The sequence below is a fragment of the Lepisma saccharinum genome, chromosome 21, assembly GCF_977018435.1.
Source record: "Lepisma saccharinum chromosome 21, izLepSacc3.1, whole genome shotgun sequence".
NCBI classification, from domain to species: domain Eukaryota; kingdom Metazoa; phylum Arthropoda; class Insecta; order Zygentoma; family Lepismatidae; genus Lepisma; species Lepisma saccharinum.
In genome coordinates, this window is record NC_139249.1 from 20563439 (window position 1) to 20586277 (window position 22839).

The following is a 22839-nucleotide window of genomic DNA, read 5'->3' on the forward strand; positions in this document are numbered from 1 at the left end:
CAATTCATTTTGTAATGTTTAAAAATGTTATAAAAAATAAATTTAACTATATCCATGCCTATAGCTATAATCTGTGTCCCATTTTTTTATTTTAGAAATCTGGCAACCCTAAGTATACGTCATTTCGTATCTTAATTAGGATTGAATAATGTTTGATAGGATATCTAACTTTCCTTCGTCGTAATTAATGCGTCTGATCATGAATGCTTAAATATTTCAAACTGTCGCTGTTGCTTCTTGTTGCATTGTTTCGTGACGAGAAACTGTACTTCAATATGGCTGTCGAGTAGCAATATTTTAAATATTTCGCACCGTTCAGTTATTTGGCTAAGCTAGTTTATTCCTGTTCATTAGCTCAGTCTTTACGCCGGTTATGTGACGTAATCAAATAAACTGTTAGATTTTTCGCCGTGAATACGACTCTGTTAGTTTTTTGAACACTTTGCAATTCTAGTTATTAACCATGCACACCAGTAACAATAAAAAGTTCTGTTTTACCTTAAGAACTCTTGGAAGTATGCTGCAACGATCCTGGCCACAGAAAGCATGTAAGGATCCTTCAACACTGATCACCCCATCTAACTGTGATTGGAAGGCAAGTTAACTGCATCCAATAGTAGCCTCGGTACGAAGCTTTCACCCTGCGACGTCCGAAGGTTGTGGATCGTACCGAGCTTAGTGAAATAAACCCACCATTCAAAGACGAAGTTCGAGTATAAGAAAGAAGATGCTGTCAGGCAAATTTGTTTCAGGCAGACAACAAATTATCCTACTACAGACAGCAAACGAGTCGTGTGCTTCCTTCCTTCCTTCTTCTTTGATTGGCACACACCGCCTATGAGCGATTTCTTGCCAGGGGTCCTATTTGGTTTGTTATGAGAAAGTTTGTTTACATTCCAAGTGTCTGTTTGTTTATGTTACAATGTTGTTTTTTCGTGCAAAGCTGTACAGTATCCACATGACATCAGATCGTGGCTCGTAGAGTAGAGTCGAAAGGGACATCGGAAATGGAATACCCACACGTTGTAACTGTTTGTATAGAGTATTGCGATGTTGTTGTCGAATTGGGCATTGTAAAAACAAATGTGTGGTTGATTGAATAGGTTCTCCACACTGACAGGAAGTTGCAGGCACGGTATATGAACTGGGATGTATAACTACGTGACCTGTACGCATTCGCATGGTAAACACTAAAACTGCACGGGGTAGGTTAATGTGTTGAAACCAAGGACGTTTATTGCCGACTTGTGCATGCCATCTATATGTATTGGTATTGAGGAGTTGCTGGGTGCACCAATCGTCCCATTGTTGTTCTACTTTGATTTTTACCCGTGGGAGGAGGTCAGTGTACGGCAGGCGCATCGGGGTAACAGTTTCTTTCGTTCTTGCTTGTTTAGCCATTACATCAACGCGATCTTGATATTTATTAAGGTCACTGTGGGCGCGAATATATGTGAAGGTCGCTGACAGACCCTGCTGTTGAAGGTCTAACATGATTCGGAGAATAAGATAGGGAAATACCGTTAATTTATATGCTGCCCGACCTGTTCGTGCTAACGTTTGAAGTACGCTCAATGCGTCCGTAAGAATTAACGAATGATCGATTCGTAACTGCAGGGCGAATTGTAGTGCTTTATAGATAGCATAACATTCCGCCGAGAAGATCGACATATCGGATGGGAGTGAAAATTGTCGAGTGATGTTATGAGATGGTACGTAAAAAGCGCATCCCACACCGTCTGCAGACTTCGATCCGTCAGTATAAATAAAGGTTGATGTGGGCCACAATTCTCTATAATTTTCATGTCTGCCATGATCTTCATATTGTATCTCTACTCGGGGTTCTGTGGGAATATTCAGTTGATATAAAAGCGGGTCCGGATGGGTAAAAGTTTGGTGGTAAGCGTCAGGGTCAATATTATAACATTGTAAGAAAAAAAACGTTTGGTGGGGGAGGGGGGGTCGGTAGGTCAAACCATTGTCGTTGAATCGCAAATGTTTTATTAAAGGGATGAGCGTGTCGCGCCCACGATTTGAACAAATATTGCACAGTGAGTTTGATGCGTATGTGTGACAAAGAGGATTCATTGCTTTCTAAATATACACTAACATTGGGACTGGACGGCATGAGTCCTAGACATGTACGTAAGGCTCGTCGTTGTAATACGTCTATAGACGTAAGAAGTTTTGGATTGGCCCCACCATATGCTGGTGCTGCATAATCAAACAATGCACGAAAACAATTTTTATAAAATAATAGCATTGTATGGGGGTGTCCTCCCCACTTGGTCGTGGAAATACAGCGAAGTAAATTAACAATTTTTAAACCCTTTTCCTTGAGATATTGTATATGCCTTGCCCAATTCAGTTTCCTATCGAAGTATACACCCAGGTATTTGACATTGTCGACTACTGGAATGTGCTGTATTCTGTGATATTGTTAGGGTAACTGCTCATTTTTCTCGAGTTAAAAATTATGATTTTGGATTTCGGAATGGAAATAGTGAGTCCTAAGGTATCTAAGTGATCTGTAAGAATCGTGACTGTTTTCTTTAGAGCGAGTAAGCCTTGCGTGGCGTCGGGAGTGCATTTATAGCAGCACAGATCGTCGGCGTATTGTAACAATTTAAAGCCGTGCATATTTAGGTGATGTATATGGTGGGTATAGATATTAAATAGTAGGGGGCTAAGGGGCGAACCCTGAGGGATTTCCGTGCGAGCTATACGGGGGCCTTCCAACCTATCTTCAAACCAGAATTGTAAATTTCTTTCGTGATATAAATTCCAGATTATGGTCCCTACTATGGGATGTATGTTTAGTTGTACCATCATTTTATATAAGATCGGGATATGAACAGCATCATAAGCATGTTCTATGTCAGTGGATAGGCCAAAGCAATAATCATGAGTAATCTGGCTATTTTGGATTTCAACTGTAAGGGTAGCTATGGCATCTTGGCTTCCATGTTGCATGCGGAAACCCATTTGTGTTGGCGAAAATAACTTATTCTTTTCCAACGCCCAATTAATGCGATGTTGAAATGTTCGTTCGAAAAGTTTGGCAACTACTGGTATTAATACTATTGGTCGGTATGACTTTGCCTCCGCGGGAGGTTTGTTAGGTTTTAATATGGGGAGGACTATGTGGTGACGCCACTCGATAGGGATTCGTCCTGTGCGATAGACGGTATTGAATATATGAGCAAGTAATTGTATACCTTGCTGTGGCAGATGTTTGAGCATGTCATAAGTGAGACCGTCATATCCCGGGGAAGTGTTCGGCACAATTTCTAAAATTTGTTGTATTTCGGTAGCATTAACAGCCGGGAAATCGGCAGTGAAATCGAAATTCTGTGCAAAGGATTTTGCCTCTCGTGCGCATACAGAGGGTGGCGTGAGTATTTGCATGAATTCTGCTTCCCACTGTCTATCGAGATTTTTCCGTTTTGGGTGGGCCGGATTCCTAATAGAATGAAATTTATTCCATATGGAACTAAGGCTATCTGTGCAATCGAGAGAATTACAAAATGAATGCCGCGCTTCTCTTTTCGCTTGTAAATATATTTTCTTCGCCTTAGCTTGCAGTCGCCTAAGTTCGATTTTCTTCCCCGGCGAGGGGTTTCGTTCGTATCGTTTTAATTGATTTTTTTTTTGACATTTTATTAAAGCACAGTCTCTGGTCCACCAACTGAGGGAAGGAAATTTAATTGGACTACTATATTGACTTCGATGGGCACTATTGTCTATTGCAACGGTAATCATACGGAGGAAATTTTGGTATGTTATATTTCCGTCATTGTGGGGAGTTGTTTGATCATAAATGCTTTTAAATTGTGCTGTAAATGCGTCCCATTTTATGGAAGCTTTGGTCCAACGTTTCACTGGAACCGACTTCCTATTTTCTCTTAACAAGCCTGTGGAAAACGATCTACGGGCTATAAGTAAAATGGGGGAATGATCACTGCCACGGAGTTCTTGTTCCTTTACCCAATGAAAACTATGATACAAGCGGGGAGAAGTAATTGTGAGGTCAATACAGGAGGGTCGATTACCATTTAATGGATAATGAGTAGGGCTGCCATCGTTAAAAAGTATAAACCGATTGTGTGTAATCCATGCATCTAAATTTTTCCCCAAACGGTCCGCGTACGGATGTCCCCAAGAGGGATGATGGCCATTAAAGTCACCGAGAATGAGATAGGGGCCCGGAGCAAGGGTTATGATCTCTTGTAACTCGTGAGAACGGATTCTTTGGGAGTTGTTTGAGGAGGGAATATATAATGAAATGATAACTATATACCGGTCATTAATGTTGACTCTGATAGCCACTAACTCTAGTTGAAAGGTCTGAACGAGGGAAAGGTTATGTGGAATTTGGATTTCTGTATGAGAAAGGGTTTCATGAACATATATGACAGTACCACGCTGATGCGTAGGGTTGCCGTACAAGTGATAATGGGCGAGTCTATATTTCTCGTGCTTCGTACCTTTAACTTCCTGCAAGCAAAGAATAAGCGGGTGGTATTCAGCAATTAAATCTAATAGTTCGAGTTTACGTGCGGAGAAACTATTCACATTCCATTGTAAGATGGTACCCATTTCCGATGTCACCTTAGGCATTGTCTTCGAGTAACGTCAAAAGTTTGTCTGTCAAAAATTGAATGTGTTGGATGAGTCGAATTCGATGGGCGTTGTCCCGTATGTGTCTAACAGTATCCCACATGCTGGGAATCATATCTAAAAGAGCTTGATACACCTCGCTGTGTTCGGTAGGTTGGTCAGTAATGTGCGAGTGTGGATTATCATGCCTCTTGATCGGGTGCACATATGGTTGGCGTTGGAAATGCTTGGAATGGGAAGGAGTGTTATTTATCGGGTATGTGTTATTTCCTACGGGTTGGGATGTCACTTCCTCTGGGTCGGTAAGGGTCGATGAACTAACAGGGGACTCTATTTCGACGTCATCATCTTCCCATCGCGGACGGCGATGTATTTCTTTCCTCGGAGAAGGGCGGATTTTGGATTTCTTAGTGTTTCGTGGTTGAGAAGTAGTCTGAAAGGATGGCACCTTAAAGCGAGAAGAATCAATTGATGTTTGAGGATCCTTATTTTCAGGAAAGTCTCTGTCAGGTTGATTACGTAGCGGGGAAAATATATTGGCATATGTCCTGTTTGAGGAGTGCCAAGTGTGATTAGTAAAGAAAGGTTTTGTGCGGGAGGTCTGCAAGTCAGGGAATGCCTCTTTTGTCACTCGTGGTCGATAAACATCATCGCGAGTGGGAGTGGGGAGGAAGATGCCTTGCAGCTTGAGTTTCGCCTCCCGATATGATAAATTGTTTTCAGCCATGCTGGTTTGGACAGCTGATTCCAACCGCCAGCTCGCACAGTTACGGTCTAAGGCTGAATGTGGTAACTTGCAATTGATGCAACACAAAGTACTGTCACAGTCCTCTGGGTGGGAGTCCAATCCACACTTGGCACACTTGGGTTTTGATTTACAAACTAAATTTAAATGGCCGTATCGGAAACATTTGGAGCATTGCTGGACTGATCGTATACGCGGTCGAACCTCGAATATTTCACTGTTAATGAGAACTTTCTCCGGCAAAATATTACCGCGAAATGTGATGCAAAAGAGTTTAGTGGGAACTAACTGGAAAGATCCATCCTCTTTCCACAGCTTTTTGTTCATGCGCTTGGCCAAAAGGGCCGGGATAGGACTCTCGAAACCATCGAGAACGTCCTGTTCTGACACGTCATGAGCTATGCCGAATATGAGTCCTTCCCGTTGAATTAACGATAATGGAATTCTCGTTTTGACTCCCATATCATGATGCATTGCACTACGCGTGAGAAACTCATTAGCAGCTTTAGCGGTGGGGAAAGTCACCCGAACGCGATTACGACCGCATTGTTCCACTAAGTGTACTCGGACTTCTTTCTTACGGAGATAGTTACCAACACTTCCAGCGGCAAGAAATTTCTCGTTATTGTCTATACCGTCAAATAGGACTATGTATGGACCCGGCATATCCGTGCCATACCAATATGTAGGTGGAATCTGGGGGGACACATTAAGTGTATCACTTCGGGAGATTTTATCGGGGTGAGCATCGTCCACTTCTTCGCGAGAACGTTTATTGGAACCTTTCTCAGCGTCCATGTCGGATTGGGAGTCCGGAGTATGATTCCCGGCCATGATATAACGGGCCTATTTCACGGTCCCGTAAATGTAATTCAATACTCAAGCACAAGATCACTTCACAACACTATCACTGGTTCACAAATAATTTCCCGTACAGGAAAAGGATATGGAGACAGTTCGAACTGGTATACGGTGGTAGTTACTCAGGACCGCTTTAACTACAGGTCTTGATCCTATCACTTCCTATCGCGAACTCCCGAGTCGTGTGCCTATGCAGTAAAACGGCTGACAGAACTGTGTTAAAGGAAATCGTAAATCGACAGATCAAGCCTCGCGCGCACAAGCGATTAAGGTGGGTGATTTGTTAATCACGGAGAAAAAAGTTGCTCGTGCTTTTGTCAAGTGTGCATTGGCGATAGAATAGTTGCGTGATTTGGGGGACATGGCGCTCTTTTACTAGAGCATTCCGTGACATTCGATACGAGACTCGGCGGAAAGCGGTCCGGCGTCAGCGCTTGTCTTTCCCGGTGAACGGGGTCCGCGACGTCGGCTATTAAAATTACAGTTTTCATATTGTGTACTAACTTTGACTACAGAAGGTGTTGAAAATGATGTCCCTCTGCTGCAACACATTCCTGGCATCTCCGAAGGAAATTGGCATTTACACGTGCAAGTTCGTCTACTGTAATTCTCCCGATTTCTCGTACAATACTGTCTTTTAACTCACGGATGTGTGCGGATTGTCTTTGTATACTTTAATTTTTAGATTTCCCCATAAATAAAAATCGCAGGCTGACCCTGTTACTCTAAACTTTTTACGAGGTTTAATATAGTGGTCCTATGTGGAACGGGACCAGGAAATTTCGTTGCAAAACGTCGTCGCACTTCTCCACAATTCCTCTTTCCGAAGTAACACTCGACAAGATAAATCCTTTGTTGTAATGTAAACGTTTGTGGTGCCATATTAAGCCACAATCTTCAACACAAGGACACGACTTCCGAGGGAGGATTATACTGGCGTCAGTCTGTAACGTCAACAGAAAGGGAAAGAGAGCGAAAAAAACAGACTGTAGCTTACGACCGTCGCGGACCCGTTTACCAGGAAAGACAAGCCCTAACGCCCGGCCGCATTCCTAGTGAATGTCACGGAATTCTCTGTAGTAAACGTCTGTGTTTCTTGTAGCTTTCCTTTTATTTTCAAACTGATGTAGTTGTGGAGAGAAAATGTTTCCTTTAAATAACAATTCGTGACGTCTAAATGTAAAATATCGTGATAAAATAAGAGTTGGAAAAAAATCGAAAACAATGAGTGAAAGAAACTTCCGTTTCATTGTCAGAGTAATTTTAATGTCACTGCTGAACACAGTTTTTCAAACTCTGTATTAAGAAAAAGAAAAATTAGGTCATATATTTGTTTTTCCCTACAAAGTTTCAGGTGGTTACGTGACACTTCTAGCTGGCGTGAAATCGAAACAAGAATTATTCAACACATTCATTGTTGCCAAACGTATTGCGAGAAAGTATGAACTGTTTTCATTTGCGCAAATATTTACTGATTAGCCACTCTAACACAGTTCCTATATTGTATTTTGAACTAGAAATATACTAACATTTTTCAAACATGTCTGAATTTGTCCATCCCTTGGATCTTATTTTCTGCAGGCGATAGTTCACCCCACTGTTCTATTAAGATCTCACGCAATCTCGCCCTTGTTCGAATATTCTTTCAAACGTGCTTTTCAACTTTCACTACAAAACGTTCAGAACTTCTTGCCCGACAGCTAATCAACATTAACTTGGGTGATACATAATCGACAGTGCACGCTAACACGTTCCAATCTGTGCGTTTAATTTTTACGGGCAACAGTTTCATCACCTTGAAAATGGGGCATGCCGCAACTTTTTAATCACCGTGATTTAAAAGTTGCCAGTGTGCGCATTCCCATACCAACGCTTACGTTCTATTTCAATGTTTAAAAAGAGCAACTTTAGATCACTAGTGCGCGCTGGGCCTTCGTGACGTAAACGAAGGTGGGGTTAAGAAAAAACCTGGAGTCTACCGAGAGAAAAGAGAATTACAACTTTCACGTAGATCGAAGGCCGAAAACTTAATGAATTTAATAGACGAATTAATTAAATTATAATGAATTATGGTATTAGGAAGACATGATCTTTATAATATAGCTAAATAGTAATTCTGTATATTTAGATATGGGATCCGACGTGTCAAGCTTACCACGACCCTGTATACAATAAGTATATTATTACAAACATGCTACCATTTTCTGGTGGATGGGGAGCGCATTGGTTTTGGGTAGAATTGCACTTTTCTCTGAATTCTAAACAATGCTAACAACACACCCTAAATGTACAGTCGAGGAAAGAAATATTTCACCATAAGACTACTTGTATTAAGGCTCTAGGAGGAAGTATTTTTTCCATGACTGTACATGGGAGTGGTCAATTTGTCAACTAGGGCCTCCCCGATGGCGTAGTGGTAATGTCGTCACCTTGTAATCAAGGGGTCCTGGGTTCGATACCCGGTGGAGGCACATGACACAGTGGTTCAGATCCCACTTTAAACTGTAGGTCCATCTCGATAGCCTTCTGTGCATAAAGTGGACTTAAAACTTCAAATCAATTCAATTTGTCTACTGTTACATTTGCCGCCAGATGTACTTACATGTTAATTGTACATACTGGAATTATTAAACCAAAATTCAAAATTTGCTTTTATTGTGATGCAAAATAAATTTAATTTTTAAAGGTTTTTTAAATCCTGTTTTCCTTCATCATGAAGCTTAATACATTCCTTGGCTTTCTCCTTGTAGATATCACTGCAAGTTATAGGATCACATATTTGTGGAGGCTCTATCATCAATGAAAATTACATTGTTACAGCTGGCCACTGCTCTGAGTAAGTATTTACGTAATTTGTCACATCTTTACTTCAATGATTCTTCTTGGCAGTGTTGCCTTGTGATTTTGACTATTAATATTTGTAACATACGATGCTTCTTAAAGAGTATTTGGTTCTGTCCATAATGAATTGTTCAGGAATCAGGATAGAAGAAAGAACAATTGCCACATTTGTTATGTGAGTACAGTTCCCTTATGATTAGCTGGTGTAGCTCAGCATTTATCATGTTGCTTTTAATGTGTTTTAACTTCAAACTAGCCCATACAGCACACATCTCCAAGGGATATCCAGATCAGATCCATGGATATCCTATGGATATCCAGTCCCAACGTATGGATGTTCCCTGGATGGACATTTCGATATCCAGGGAATGTCTATGAGACATTCCTGGATATCCTATCCAGAACACATCCATTAGACATGTCCTGTATAGTTGTGTGCTGTATGGGAGATGGAGATTCATGAGAGTTACTTCGCATTACCATTTTTTTAAAATTAATATTGCTACTTTCATTCAATCTAAGTCTTACAGATAAGACCAAAATAAACTTACCCCCCCCTCCCCCCAAAGGAATTCCTAACTCAACACAAAAGTTAATATGTTTCTATAGACTTGAGTAAGTTTAATGTAAGAATTGCATCTGCTCTGTGGGAGATTTCACGCTGAAGCAACAAGCGACACATGCTGCTTGAGAATGATAAAATCTACAGACTGTAGCAGCATGACAGGCTGCACAAGCCTCCATTCGATTGGTGAAATCCTCAAGGGACATATGTCACCTGTCACCTCAGTGTGAATTCTCCCTATATCATATTGTTACCTTCAAAATGCAAAGAATAGTAAAACTAGTTGTTACTTAGTAATATGATATTAAAACTGTATGTTCATGAATTAACAGTACAAAATATAAAATCTACAAACGAGGGAAGAAAAGTTTATATGACAAATAAACTGACAAGTAAAAACTTTAATGTAAAAAGCAAAGACATTAAAAAAAATATGAGGGTTGGGGCATAAGTCATGGCAACTATTCTCGAGACAACAGGACCGGCACAAAAATTCTATATATGGAAGAGAACACTGAATGGGACTGAACTATGTACAACCAGAGGTTGGTAGGGGTATGCCAAAGAAAAAAAAATCATTAAAAAAGTATTGTTCTACATACGTGTATCCTACATAAGGCTACATTGACAGGATGGAAGTTACTCGGCATGAACAGCGATCTTATGTGAAAATAGACATCCTCTGTGAGAGAACTGACAGTGAATACCACAGGGATTTAGTGGAAGCAATTAAGGACAAACATCCAGATCTTCTTGAATATGCTATCATTCTCCAAGAAAATGCAATACCGCATAAAGTAGCATGTCTACCGCAGCTACTTAACTGCTGGGGATAGGAGGCAGTAGAGCACCCAACACAAAAACACCTGATGTGCCCCCATGTGATTTCAACCTCATACCAAAAATAAATGAACAATTCTGGAGGAGACAGTATCTGACTTGAGAGCATTGCCATCGCAGTGAAACATGAGATGTCCCAACTCAAAACCCTAAGAGACAATGTTATTTGACATCTCCCACATCGTTGGCAGCACTCAGGGGAAATACTTTGAGGATTCATAGTGTGTGTGCTTCTTTTGTTTTTGTAGTACCAATGTAGCCTTGAAACTAACCCAACATATAGAACAGTACTTTTTATTTTTAATGATTTTTTTTTGGCATTTCCCTGCCAACCGCTGGTACACATGACCTGCATTGTTCATACAATAGTTGCCAAGACTTATGCCCCATCCTCATAGAAGAACAATGCTTTCCTACTGTTGCCGCTAATTGCAGTGTCATTTTTCATTCTGTTTCTCTCTCAGCTATCCTGCAAATTACTATAATGTCGTAGTTGGAACCAATAGCTTGTCAAGTGGGGGATCATCATACGATGTTGATCAAATCATAAGGCATCCAGATTATGACACTCTATCTAGTGGCATCCCCATTAATGACATAGCTCTCTTTAGGGTAAGTGAAGAACTGCAAATTTATATTACAAATTAGTCAATATTGTACAATTCATGTTCTTGATATAAATTGAAGCTGTATGGGTTTCGAACAAGTGTTCTCGGGTTATCAGTCAGATTAAGTTGATGTTTTAACCTGGCTGATAAACGAAGAACACTTGTTCGAATCACATCCCCAGGAAAGATACATTTCCATATGGGTTTGAAGAAAAATATAATCGAGATATGGTTGTTTTTAAAACGTACTCTGTAAAAATCTTAAAATTGAAATAGGCCTAATTCTCATGCACTTTTTTCTTTTACAACAACTCTCTTTCAAGTCACAAGTTTCAAATTTGAGAGATGATGATGGTTGGGGGTAAGAAAAAGAGAGGCAGAAAGAATGGAAGGATAAGAGATCGAATGAAAAACAGAGAGAGATGGGAAGTGAAAGTGAATAATCAGAGAGAGAGAAGATGTAAAAAGCAAGAATATTATAAAATTAAGATATGTTATGTTCGAAAGATCTCTCTTGAATCCATCCATATTTTCAAAGTCACACTACAATATCTTAATACTTTCGTAAACAGTTTAGTTCAATGTATGCTTTTCTTTCAGCTGAGCTCTCCCCTCACCTTGAGCAACACTGTTCAGGCAGTTGAACTCCCAACTGCTGGACAAGAGTTGGATGCTGGAACCCTGGTTACAATCAGCGGATGGGGTGCAACTGAGGTAAGTGCCATCCCAAAATCGTGCTTCAATCAAAAACTATCATTTAGAAAAAGTAAATATGAGGCATCACAATGACTGATTTACATGCAGATGTGCACATAGAAGGGTTTTCATAAAACTTTTAAGAAGGGTTACACTGTTAGAAGTTACTTTAAAATTAACCATATTCAATCAGTTAAATATAACTCTGCTGTCAATTTACCAAAATCGAAAGCAACCGTTTTTATTTAAATATGAACATTGAATCATCCATAAATACAGAGTGTATATAAATTCCCATTACAGACTTTGAGGGCTTGTAGTGGGGACCGAAACGGTTAAGTTTTGCATAGGAACTCATGTCCGGAAACGTACAGTTTCCCGCTACAAGTAAAACTCCAACACAACACACGTTGAACGCACCCGTGTTTTCGGCACCAATGACCAGGGTATATGTACGTCATCCTTGGCCAGCACGTTCGCCAGACTTGCCTCCACTCGATTATTTGCTGTGGTGTCACATGAAGAGACTGATTTACGAGACCCTGGTGGAATCAGAGGAAGACCTGCCGGCGTGGGGTATGGCAGCGGCGGATGTTGGACTAGCAGGTTTTGGTGATAGTGTGTAGCAGACCATGAAACGTACGTACGGTGTTTGTGTTGAAGTCAATGGTCGCCACATTGAGCCCTTCTTGTAAGTGGATTCTGCCGCTATGCAAAAACAATGTACAGTAAGCAACAGAAGTGGAAGTGTTCAACGTGTGTTGTGGTGGTGTTTTGCTTGAAGCGGGGAAACTGTGCATTTCCAGACATGAGTTCCTATGCAAAACTTTACTGTTTCGGTCCCCACTACAAGCCTCAAAGTCTGTAATGGGAATTTAGATACACCCTGTATAGATCATTATAAATAGCAGTTGAGTGCATCATAAATACATATTTAGAAACTGAATCTTATAAAATTACATTAAGTTAACTCTGTATACCCGGCCCGTACCCAGGATTTCTTTGAGGGGGGGGGGGGGCAGACCCATAGGCAAATTTTAAATAAATTTTCTCTCAGATTATACTATATATATATATATAAAATATGGGGGTGTATAGGAGAGGGTGGGTAGAGAAATTTGCTAATTTTGTTACGAAATGTTGAAGAACAGCATTTTGTAACCTATATGTATGCAACCACGTGACAAATATTTGCAGTTGACACTGACATTTGTTTCTGTCAGAGAGCAAATAAAATATATATCATACGGGTAGACTACATGAGTGCATAATGCAAACAATTCAAAGAGCTTACGTAAAGCAATATATGTGTGTGGGGTTGATAGATGAGGGTTCACATCCACTTTGCAAAGTCCCTGACTTTTCCAGGTATATTACATAACTGTGTAATGTTTTAACATGCTAAAAAATAAGAGTTACACTTCAATTTTGTAAGTTAATCAAATGAATCATGTTTGTTGAACATTTTTGAAAATAAATTAAAAATAAAATAAAAGAACGTTTTTATAAGCAATATTACCCAAAAAGGAAGATTGTTGGGAAGATAAAATGAAACGTGTTTCTGGTCACAAATTCTGCCAAGCAAAAATCATTTAATGCCCCTGTCTTTTCCAGGTTTTGGAAGCTTTTTTAAAAAATAATTTATTTCCAATGACCTCAGTCCTAGCCTTGTTTTCCTGACTCCTCCAGTTGTCCAGGACTTTGGAGTCAGTTTGAACCCTGTAAATAAATTATCTGAAGGGAACAGCTAAGTGACTTCACCCTGGCAGTGTGTCTGCTGGCGTAATATTGTTTCCATGGCGTATTTTCACTTTTAGAATCTTATTCGACAGTAAAAATAAATGCCAGTGGCAACCAAGAAGCTATTAAATGGGGATGCATACATGTGGGTTACAAAATACCATTATCAACGGCTCGTAACATCGAATATTTTGGCCTTGATGTCCTCTGCTCACTGTGAAAGTTGTCTGCCGTACGGTCACACCACTGTGTACTTATGTTCAAGACAATTACAAGTAGAAAAGAAGAAAAGTTGCAGTAAAACAAATTCCGATTGACAGAATTTCGTAAATAATAATGTACTTAATTTCTTGAGTGTTTTGGACAAATAACAATATACAGGTAATGGACAAAATAATATGAACACCAATGCAATTGCAGAAAACTTGTATTAGTAGGGGGTTGGGCCCCCCCTTGCCTGAATGACAGCTTGTATCCTACGTGGGATAGACAAATAAAGGTCCTGTACAGTGTGAACTGGAATACGTAGCCACTCCTCGCACAAAACAGTCTCAAGTTCCGAAAGTGTCATTGGAGGTGGAAACCGATTACGCACTTTGGCCTCCAAAATACCCCGCAAAGGCTCAATGATGTTAAGATCGGGGGACTGTGGTCACCAGATGAGATGTTCTACCTCATCACTGTGCTCATCAAACCATGCATCAACGCACCTAGCAGTGTGAATAGGGGCGTTATCATCTTGGAAGATGGGGCATGCATCGGGAAACAAAGTCTGAACCATTGGATGGAGGTGGTCACCCAGGATGGTGCAGTACTTCTCTGCGTTGATTCTCCCACGCAGGACGACAAGTGGGCCAACACCATTCCAAGATATAGCCCCCCCCCCCAAACCATCACAGACCCCCACCATGTTTCACGGTAGGCACTAAGCAGTCAATATCAAATGCTTCAGCAGGAGTTCTCCACACATAAACACGTCCTGTGGTCTGAAATAATGTGAAAGACGATTCGTCTGACCATATCACATGTTCCCATTGCTGTTGTGTCCAATGGAGAGCTAAATGCCCCTTATATGGTTGGTTTTGTATTGCAGTCATTGAGGAACCTTTCTTCCATAATGTAAAGAGTATAGAAAATTTCCCTCTATTCTAATTATGTGAAACATTTGTGACACTGTAAGAGAAGAAACAATTCAATAATGAAGGGGTTCCTTGTCGAGTGTCAAACAACTGTTTTTGACTCATAAAAAGTTCAGACAATTTTAAAAATGTACACAGTATTCTACAGAAAGTCCTACATAACCAGTACAATGTCTGTAGTGGCACAAAAGTCTTTCTTCCCTTATAGCAAATAGTGTCCGAGCCGAGGCAAAAAAGTCGGGACATGGATTAAAAGGAATGGACTGTCCTGGCTAAATCGGAACGTCTGATAGCCTTGCATCAATGGTTATAGAACTAAAATAGCCCAATATTGCAGACTGCAGACTTCTAGAGCCTGCCTCTGTCCAGAAACAACATATTCATTTGCGCAAGGACAAAATCGAAATTCATGCACAATTTGAAATACAATCAACGTAATTTTTGTAGGCTTCTATACGTTCAAATTACAATTTTTCATGGCTCAAGGAAGGAGGGGGGCATGGCCCACCCCTTAGGTACAGGCCTGATGTATATTTTTAAAACAGTGAGGTCATTCTTTTACAGTGGTAGGTCGACTGTGGAAAGTGACGGTGATAGACCTTTAAACCTACTCAACTAAGATTATAACTAAAGTCCAACAGCTTTTGTGCAAAGCAAGCGAATTTCATTTTCCCCTGCAATATATTATCACATATTTTAGAGAAAGTGTTATCACATATTTCAAGTTTTGAAAATCATGAATGGTGTGAGGAAAATTTCCTATCTCAATACTGATTTTGCAAAATAATTTCCCAGTACTCAGGATGTCAAACACGGTGAAAATTTCGAGCATACTGAAAGCGTTCAAGAGTTGAAAAGTTCTTGTGATTCCACATAGCTTGAAGTTGACAGTAATAGTCTTTTGGTAATTTTTTGTTTGGTTTGAAATTATATGTATGAATTATTCATTAAAAAATAAGAAAAAAGAAACAGTTTTGGTTTATAACCAATTTCCTTGCCATTTCCATTTGCAGGAAGGTGGTGGTGTCTCTCCAGATCTTATGAAAGTGGAAGTTCCAATCGTGAGCAAGGAAGATTGCGACACTGCTTACTCACCATACGGTGGTCTCCCTGCTGGTCAGATCTGTGCTGGCCTTGACCAGGGAGGCAAGGACTCTTGCCAGGTAATTACTTTGCTCGGAAAACTTATTTCAGTTGAGGATATTATATTGTACACAGTCATTATGCAAAAATATAGACTGATGTGTTTGTTTAATCGAGGGATTTGAGGGAAGTGTAAATTGCCTGTGGTTCAGGTCTTACGTGACTGTATTAAGCAATGAATCGAGCAACACCTCACAAACAATAAATGTCCGCTGGATGATGGGTGATGATGAGCAGTGGGCTGAAATGTCACCTGACTGTTGCAAGTGTGCTGTATGGTGCTCTATCATAGATAGGGACGTGAAGTTTTTTTTATTTTCCCCTAAATTTCAATGTTATTTTTTACTCCAAATTCATTGTTATTTTTCACGGTTTAGGGCAAAATTCGGTATTATTAATTCCAAATCGGTGTTATTTTTACATGCATTTTTACTGTTCCTTCTGCGCATAAGATTTTCACATTGTTTTAGTTCTGTAAAATTGAGACAAATTTTAGTATTAATGACAAAAAAAATATATGGCTTACCTTTGTGAGAAATGACCAAATTTCTTCCATTTGAAAAACTATTTCATCTCATCAGCCACTAAATATGAAATGTTTATTGAATGATAACACCGAAATCATTGAACACAATCACACACATCACATTTCCCTAACAATGAACAGAAGAAGTATTAGCCCCAGTTTATATTGCATATTTCGCGATGTTTTTCGCGTTAAAATGTAAAATTCGGAGTTATTCTGAAAAATGGCATAATTCACGTTATTTTCCCTCCTTTATCTACCCAAATACATTTTAAACACTTTATTTTGCTTTCCTCAAATTTTCGGTGTTATCGTTAAAACAAAAACTTCATGTCCCTAATCATTAGATCATTAATGTATTCTTGTGTGCTGTTGACCAAAAGGTTGAGGTTAGGAAAAGTACGAGAGGCAAAGATGTAGTTGCAGAGTGTTAGGAAAAGATTTTTACAATCTTACTTATTCATAGTAACAAAATCAGAAAAGATTCGGTACATGGTACTCAAGTTAATATTTTGGTGGGAAAGAATCACACTTATTATATCCATAAATCGGTGACTACGACAGGGGCCCTCAGGAAACTTTGTGGCTTAACCATTGGTATCTTGTGTATTTAAAATATATAGATTTCTTAAGTTATTGAGATGAAATTGTGAAGAGAGTTTCCTCAATTAAAGAGCATATTGATGACATAAAATTTCCTGCATGGAATCTGTTTCTGTGAGTGCAAAAATAAAACCTCATTGATATTGCAACAGAAGAAAATGTTCATTAATAAAAGGCTTCTGTTTTGTTTCTTAAGCATCAAAAAAACTTTTTAATAATACATTGGCTACAACATTTAGCAAACTGGCATGCAAATTGCATGCTTATGTTTCACAATATCTAAAACGCTGGCAGGGTATTGTTACCATGTATAATATATAACTATGGGCTATATTATTAATAAATTTATTCCATTTCTCCAATGGTAGCATTCTAATTGTTAAATTTTCATTGCATTCTTACACACACAATGAAGTAATTACATTGTATACTGTTACGAACTTGAATGCTTATCTCTGTTGTATTTCTAGGGTGACTCTGGTGGACCCCTTACCCTGGGCAACGTACTGGTTGGTATTGTGTCCTGGGGCAATGGCTGCGCTGAGCCAGGCTATCCTGGAGTATACACTGAGGTTGCTGCGTTCTTGGATTTCATTGAAAGTACCATCAGTTAACATTAGGCAAGAACGAGAAAGGATTTAATCAATGTAATTAGAAGAAAATAAAAACAAGAGGTTAATTCATCTTCGTCTTTTCATTCGGCGTTCTTGAAATATTATACATTACCAAAAGCAGTGTGTTCCATATCTTTATTATTATTTACAGGTAATATCGTGCACATTTAACAGCCTCTCTTACATTTGTGAAGCAAGATATAAATAATCAGCACATTCAGGCAACGAGGAACACTCTGTGTCCAGCCAACAAAGACCCCAAACTGCTCTTCCGCCCCAGCGAGTGGAAGAAAGGGATGTCTGTGTGCTGGATGATTGTAGGAGAGGAAGAAAACATTATGCTTATGGAAGTATTATTTTACTCGTTCTCATGGGAATTTCGATCTTCCGATGATGTAGAAAAACACATGAATGAAAATAGGACAGGTTGAAGATTTTACTTGGGCGGTAAAAATTAAAATCTTGAAATGATTAGCCGAAACTTGAAGTTGAGTTTGTTTCTTCATACAGAATACAGGGAATTCTATAAATACATATTCATCATATTTTTTACAGACCGCATCTACCTTAATAATAAACTTAAATCTTTGGCATTAAAGAGTAATGGTTCGATTATGTGTGGTGTGGCTTGTTGACAAAGATTATGTGTGGTGTGGCTTGTTGACAAACATAAAATTAGGGTTAAATTAGTTGTCAAGCATTGGAGATAATGAAATGACAAATTTCCTGAGAAACTCTTGCAACCCGGTATAATTGATGACAGGGCCAGCAGTTGAGAAACACTGGTTTAGATTTGGCCTGGATTTGCTTCATCTCACCAAGCAAAAATCTTGCAAAATAGGAAAAAAATCATGCCACTATTTATAATATGTTTATGAGAATGAAACATAGTTTCATACCATTTATTACCACTGTATTTCTTCCATTACATACACTTATACACAGCAGTGATTTACAGTATATGGTTGAATAATTTTTCTATAAAAATAGTGTTTTATATACACAAAATATTTAAAAACAGACAACTAAGAGCATAGCAAAAATGGACGATTAAGTAACACTGTAGCAGCTTCTACTGAAACCCACGGATCAAGTAGTTGTATCTTTCTCAAGATATATGTTGAATCAATAACTTGATCAAAAATCTAATTATTAATGTTCTTGGATCTAGCGCTTACTTTATCTGCAAAACATTCATCAATGGTTCTATTAATTTCCATCAAGTGCAATTAACAGAACCATAGTTTTGCAGATAAAATAAGTTTTGATTCCAGTGTATTAATTTACCTTGAAACAAAAAACCTTAGAAATGAAAGTTGTACTGAAGTAAATTACATCACTGAACTAACACATAATATCAATACTGTATTTTGCTTTTGAAACCAATACACAGAGATTATCTTCATGTAAATCCCATGTACGCCCCAGCCCCACTTGGATCTGAAATAGCAATCTTGCCTTAACTTATTTATAGTGTAAGTTGTATTTTTGTTTCTTTGTTTTGTTTGTCGGAGGAGGCTGGAACTGTAAAGGTGGATAATTATGTAGCTGCATTTTAGGGGACATAGGACACACAATAAATTATTTCATAACTGCTGTTTTCAACCTTCAATTTAAGAGTTGTCTCAAGACAGAAATGGAACTCGGAGGCCATTTTAAAATCATTTACTGTCTTCATTTGATAATTTTTATTTTCTCAAATTTTAGAACTGGCTGTAGCTCCTCTGCTAACCACTGTATACACCAGTGTGTACACTTTTAACTGTAGTGAACATTCAATTTTCCTGATCCAAAGAGATTGAAATGTTACAAAATTTTCCTGAATTTGATATTAATTTTTTTAAAAAACAACAACATAGATTACCTTATAAACGTAAAATCGACGTTCCACTGTAAATATACATCTTCCAATGAAAGAGTCTGATATGTTGTTACACATATGGGATTTTAAACCAGTATATATGATTGTTAATGTAAAAATGTACATATACAGCTCCCGTGTGACAGTAAGGGGCCTCCCGATGGCGCAGTGGTAATCAAGGATCTCAGGTTTGATACTCGGTGGAGGCACATAGTGGCTTGTATCCCACTTTAAACTGTAGGTCGTCCCGATTAGCCTTTCTGTGCATAAAATGGACTCAAAACAAAAACTTAAACAAGGCCATGTGACAGTAAATACAAACTCAATCTCCCGTCTGGATCACACCTCTTTGCTCTGTGATGCAAAATGTTCCGCTAGAAGATGAAAAATTGTGGGAAACATCCTTCTACACATGGTTTCATGTAGGTGTCAAAAATTACTCCATGTATAATACACACCATAATTTTTTTAAATAAAATTTTGGAAATATGATACAATTTTTTAAGGTTAGAACTTTATTTTACTTCGCGTTTTGTGCCTCTCGGCTAATTTGCGAAGATGGGGATGAGTGATGAAATTGATGAATGGACATTCACAAACAATCAAGCCCAAACGGGATTCGAACCTGCGACCCTTGACTTTACTGAAGAGCGATAGAATGAAGATACTAATCAGAAAAGTAAAAACAGTGTGTCATAAACAAATTAACATTCTGTGAAGTTCCTAACCACCCCAAGTTTACCAGAAAAAAACTCAATTAAGAAAATTCTCCTCATAAGTACATGGTTCAAGAAATAAGGTACATCCCTCACAAATGTGGAAGTAACGAGATGTCACACATTGTCAGAAGACTTGTAAAGTGAAGAAAAAAGTATCCCAGAAAACTTTTCTTCTACACAAAATATAATAAAGGAAAGGAAGCAATTTTAAAATTCTTGCCTGGCAAGACAGTGTTTCCATACAAAACAAACACAGCAAGAATTAATATATTCTAAAAACTGCTCTGTCTTGCATTATGTTTTTTACAGACGTTTACCTCACATGAAGCAGCCAGGCATTATTGCTTTCTAAATTAAGAAGGTCATCTCATCTCATCTTTACATTTCTTACATAGGTACCAACATCAAAAATTCCAATTCTTACATAGGTACCAACATCATAAATTCCAATTCTTACATAGGTACCAACATCATAAATTCCAACAAGAAATCACTTGCTACATATATATTTCGAGGCCTTGTTCCTTGTTATAAATAAGTAGGTCTGGATATGTGTAGTTATAAGTGTTAATATAAGAATTTAAAGTAAAGAAAATTTAGTAGTATACCATATGAAGTATGTACGAGGGCAAATCGAAAAGTCTTTGTCCCTATTTTCTTCTTAGCCAAAATAATAGTGTGAATAAGAAACAGAGATATACATTCAATGCAATAGTTTTTTCTTGGAACGGTCCAGCGTTAAATCTCAGCTGCTCCACAGCATTGCTCCTGGCAGTTTGCACAGATGGCTGTAGTACTCAACCCGTGCACGTCGTATGAGCAGCAAAGTATTATTCGTTTTCTATGGAGCAAGGGACGAATGTCTATCGAGATCCATAGGTAAATGCAGCCAATGTATGGGGACAAGTGTCTCACTTTGAGAAGTGTGCGGTGGTGGTGTTGCGAGTTCCAAAATGGCCAAGAAGACCTTGATGACAATGAACATCCTCACTCACAATGGAAAACATTGTCTGCGTGACAAACAGGACCATCGACCAACTTCAGTTATTCGAATGGGAGATTCTGGAGCATGCACCGTATAGTCCAGACCTCGCCCCCAGTGATTTCCACGTGTTCTGTCCACTGAAGAAGTTCCTCGCAGGACAGAGGTTCATTTGCGACGATGAAGCGAATACCGCTGTACGGCGGTGGTTCCACGATCAACCGGCCGAATTCTACAACAGCGACAACACCTAACTAGTGGTGCTTTGGGACAAATGCCCGACCCGCTGTGGTGAAAAATAGTGCAAGGTTTAGTTTAGTTTGATTTAGTTTATTTTACTTCGCGTTTTGTGCCTCTTGGCTAATTTGCGAAGATGGGGATGAGTGATGAAAAGATGAAATTGATGAATGGACATTCACAAATAACCAAGCCCGAGCAGGATTCGAACCCGGGACCCTTGGCATTGCAGCACAATGTGCTAACCACTCGGCCACAGAGTCCGGCAAATAGTGCAAGGCACATAGAACAATTCCTATATTTTGATTTCCTTGCATGTTTATTATCATTTTGGCTGAAAAAAAATTGTGGCAAAGAATTTTGATTTGCCTTCGTATTTGAAACAAGATTGTTTGTGGCATATGGTGAATATATCAAGATAATTGTATAAACTTACCTTGTCCCAATGTTCTGGTACAAAAGTTACCAAAAACTACCGACCTAATACAAAAGTTACGAAACACTACTGATAAAATATCCAATAGTGCAATAATGAGCTACACATACATATAATGACTCTACTGTTGAACAATGTGATATGTCTCACACTTACTCAATTCTGTCTACTCATTTTTAAAATAAACACACACATTACAAGATTGTTCACAATGACTGATAACCTTGATGAACACGTTCTTACCAAGATCACCATGTTACATCATATGCAACAATGAGCACATTTGAAATTGTGCTGAAGTAATGATCAATCTTAATTTATAAAGGATATGTAAAAAAAAATGTTACAAACTGAGCTCTTGTGTCAATTAACGAAAACCTTTACATAATACTTGGCTTTTCCTTCAAGTTCTACCAGGATATTAGGTAACTTTTATAACTGACTGTAAATTACAGGTTTATAAAATTACAAATTACCTGATATGATATTACATGTTGATAATAACTATTAACAAGAAAATCTGTGAAAGTACGTAGAGGTTGGATTTTCCTTAAAACACACCCAAAGAGCAACATGGTCAAGATTCGACAACCATCAGATCTAACGAGATCACAAACAAAAGTTAACATTATCTAATATCCTCACATCATACGTAACAGTGACTAGATAAAGAGTCCAAAATAGAGAGCATCTCTTGCATAATAGGTAAGGCAATCACAAAACCCCTACAACAAATGGACGGTAATTTTCTACTAAGGCAAAGAGTCTTCAAATACAGGCACTTGCGATTCCTCCAAGAAATCCTAAACAAAAATACGAGAAATAATTAATAGAGTAATTGTTGCTAATAGTGGACATTTTAGACATACATTATTAATTAATTACAGTGAAATGTTATGTTTTATGTTCCCGAATTTTACCTTTTCCTGCAATTTAAGATTCTTCCCCTGGGTCCTCTAAAAAATGTAAATTCGAGGTTCCACTGTATATTGTTAACAGTAAAGGACCCTTTTCACCATAGCACCTACGGAACAGAGCCGGGAATATCTACGCTGCAAGGTAA

General features: G+C 38.7%; 2 protein-coding genes across 3 annotated transcripts in view; one reads left to right on the plus strand and one right to left on the minus strand.

Moving 5' to 3' along the window:
• Positions 1-17610, plus strand: part of LOC146004472 (trypsin 5G1-like) — a 37021-nt gene extending 19411 nt beyond the window's left edge. The window contains exons 3-7 of the mRNA XM_083143329.1: positions 8977-9062; positions 10937-11084; positions 11681-11794; positions 15669-15818; positions 17398-17610. Coding sequence (XP_082999455.1) covers positions 8977-9062; positions 10937-11084; positions 11681-11794; positions 15669-15818; positions 17398-17541 — 642 coding nt within the window. The 3' untranslated portion in view covers positions 17542-17610. The remainder of the gene's footprint in view (positions 1-8976; positions 9063-10936; positions 11085-11680; positions 11795-15668; positions 15819-17397) is intronic.
• Positions 17611-19387: 1777 nt separating this feature from the next.
• The window catches only part of LOC146003944 (fas apoptotic inhibitory molecule 1), a 32529-nt gene continuing 29077 nt past the window's right edge, over positions 19388-22839 (minus strand). For both annotated transcript variants that reach the window (XM_083142456.1, XM_083142455.1), the window contains exon 7: positions 19388-22579. The gene's annotated coding sequence lies outside the window, so the exon portion shown is untranslated. The remainder of the gene's footprint in view (positions 22580-22839) is intronic.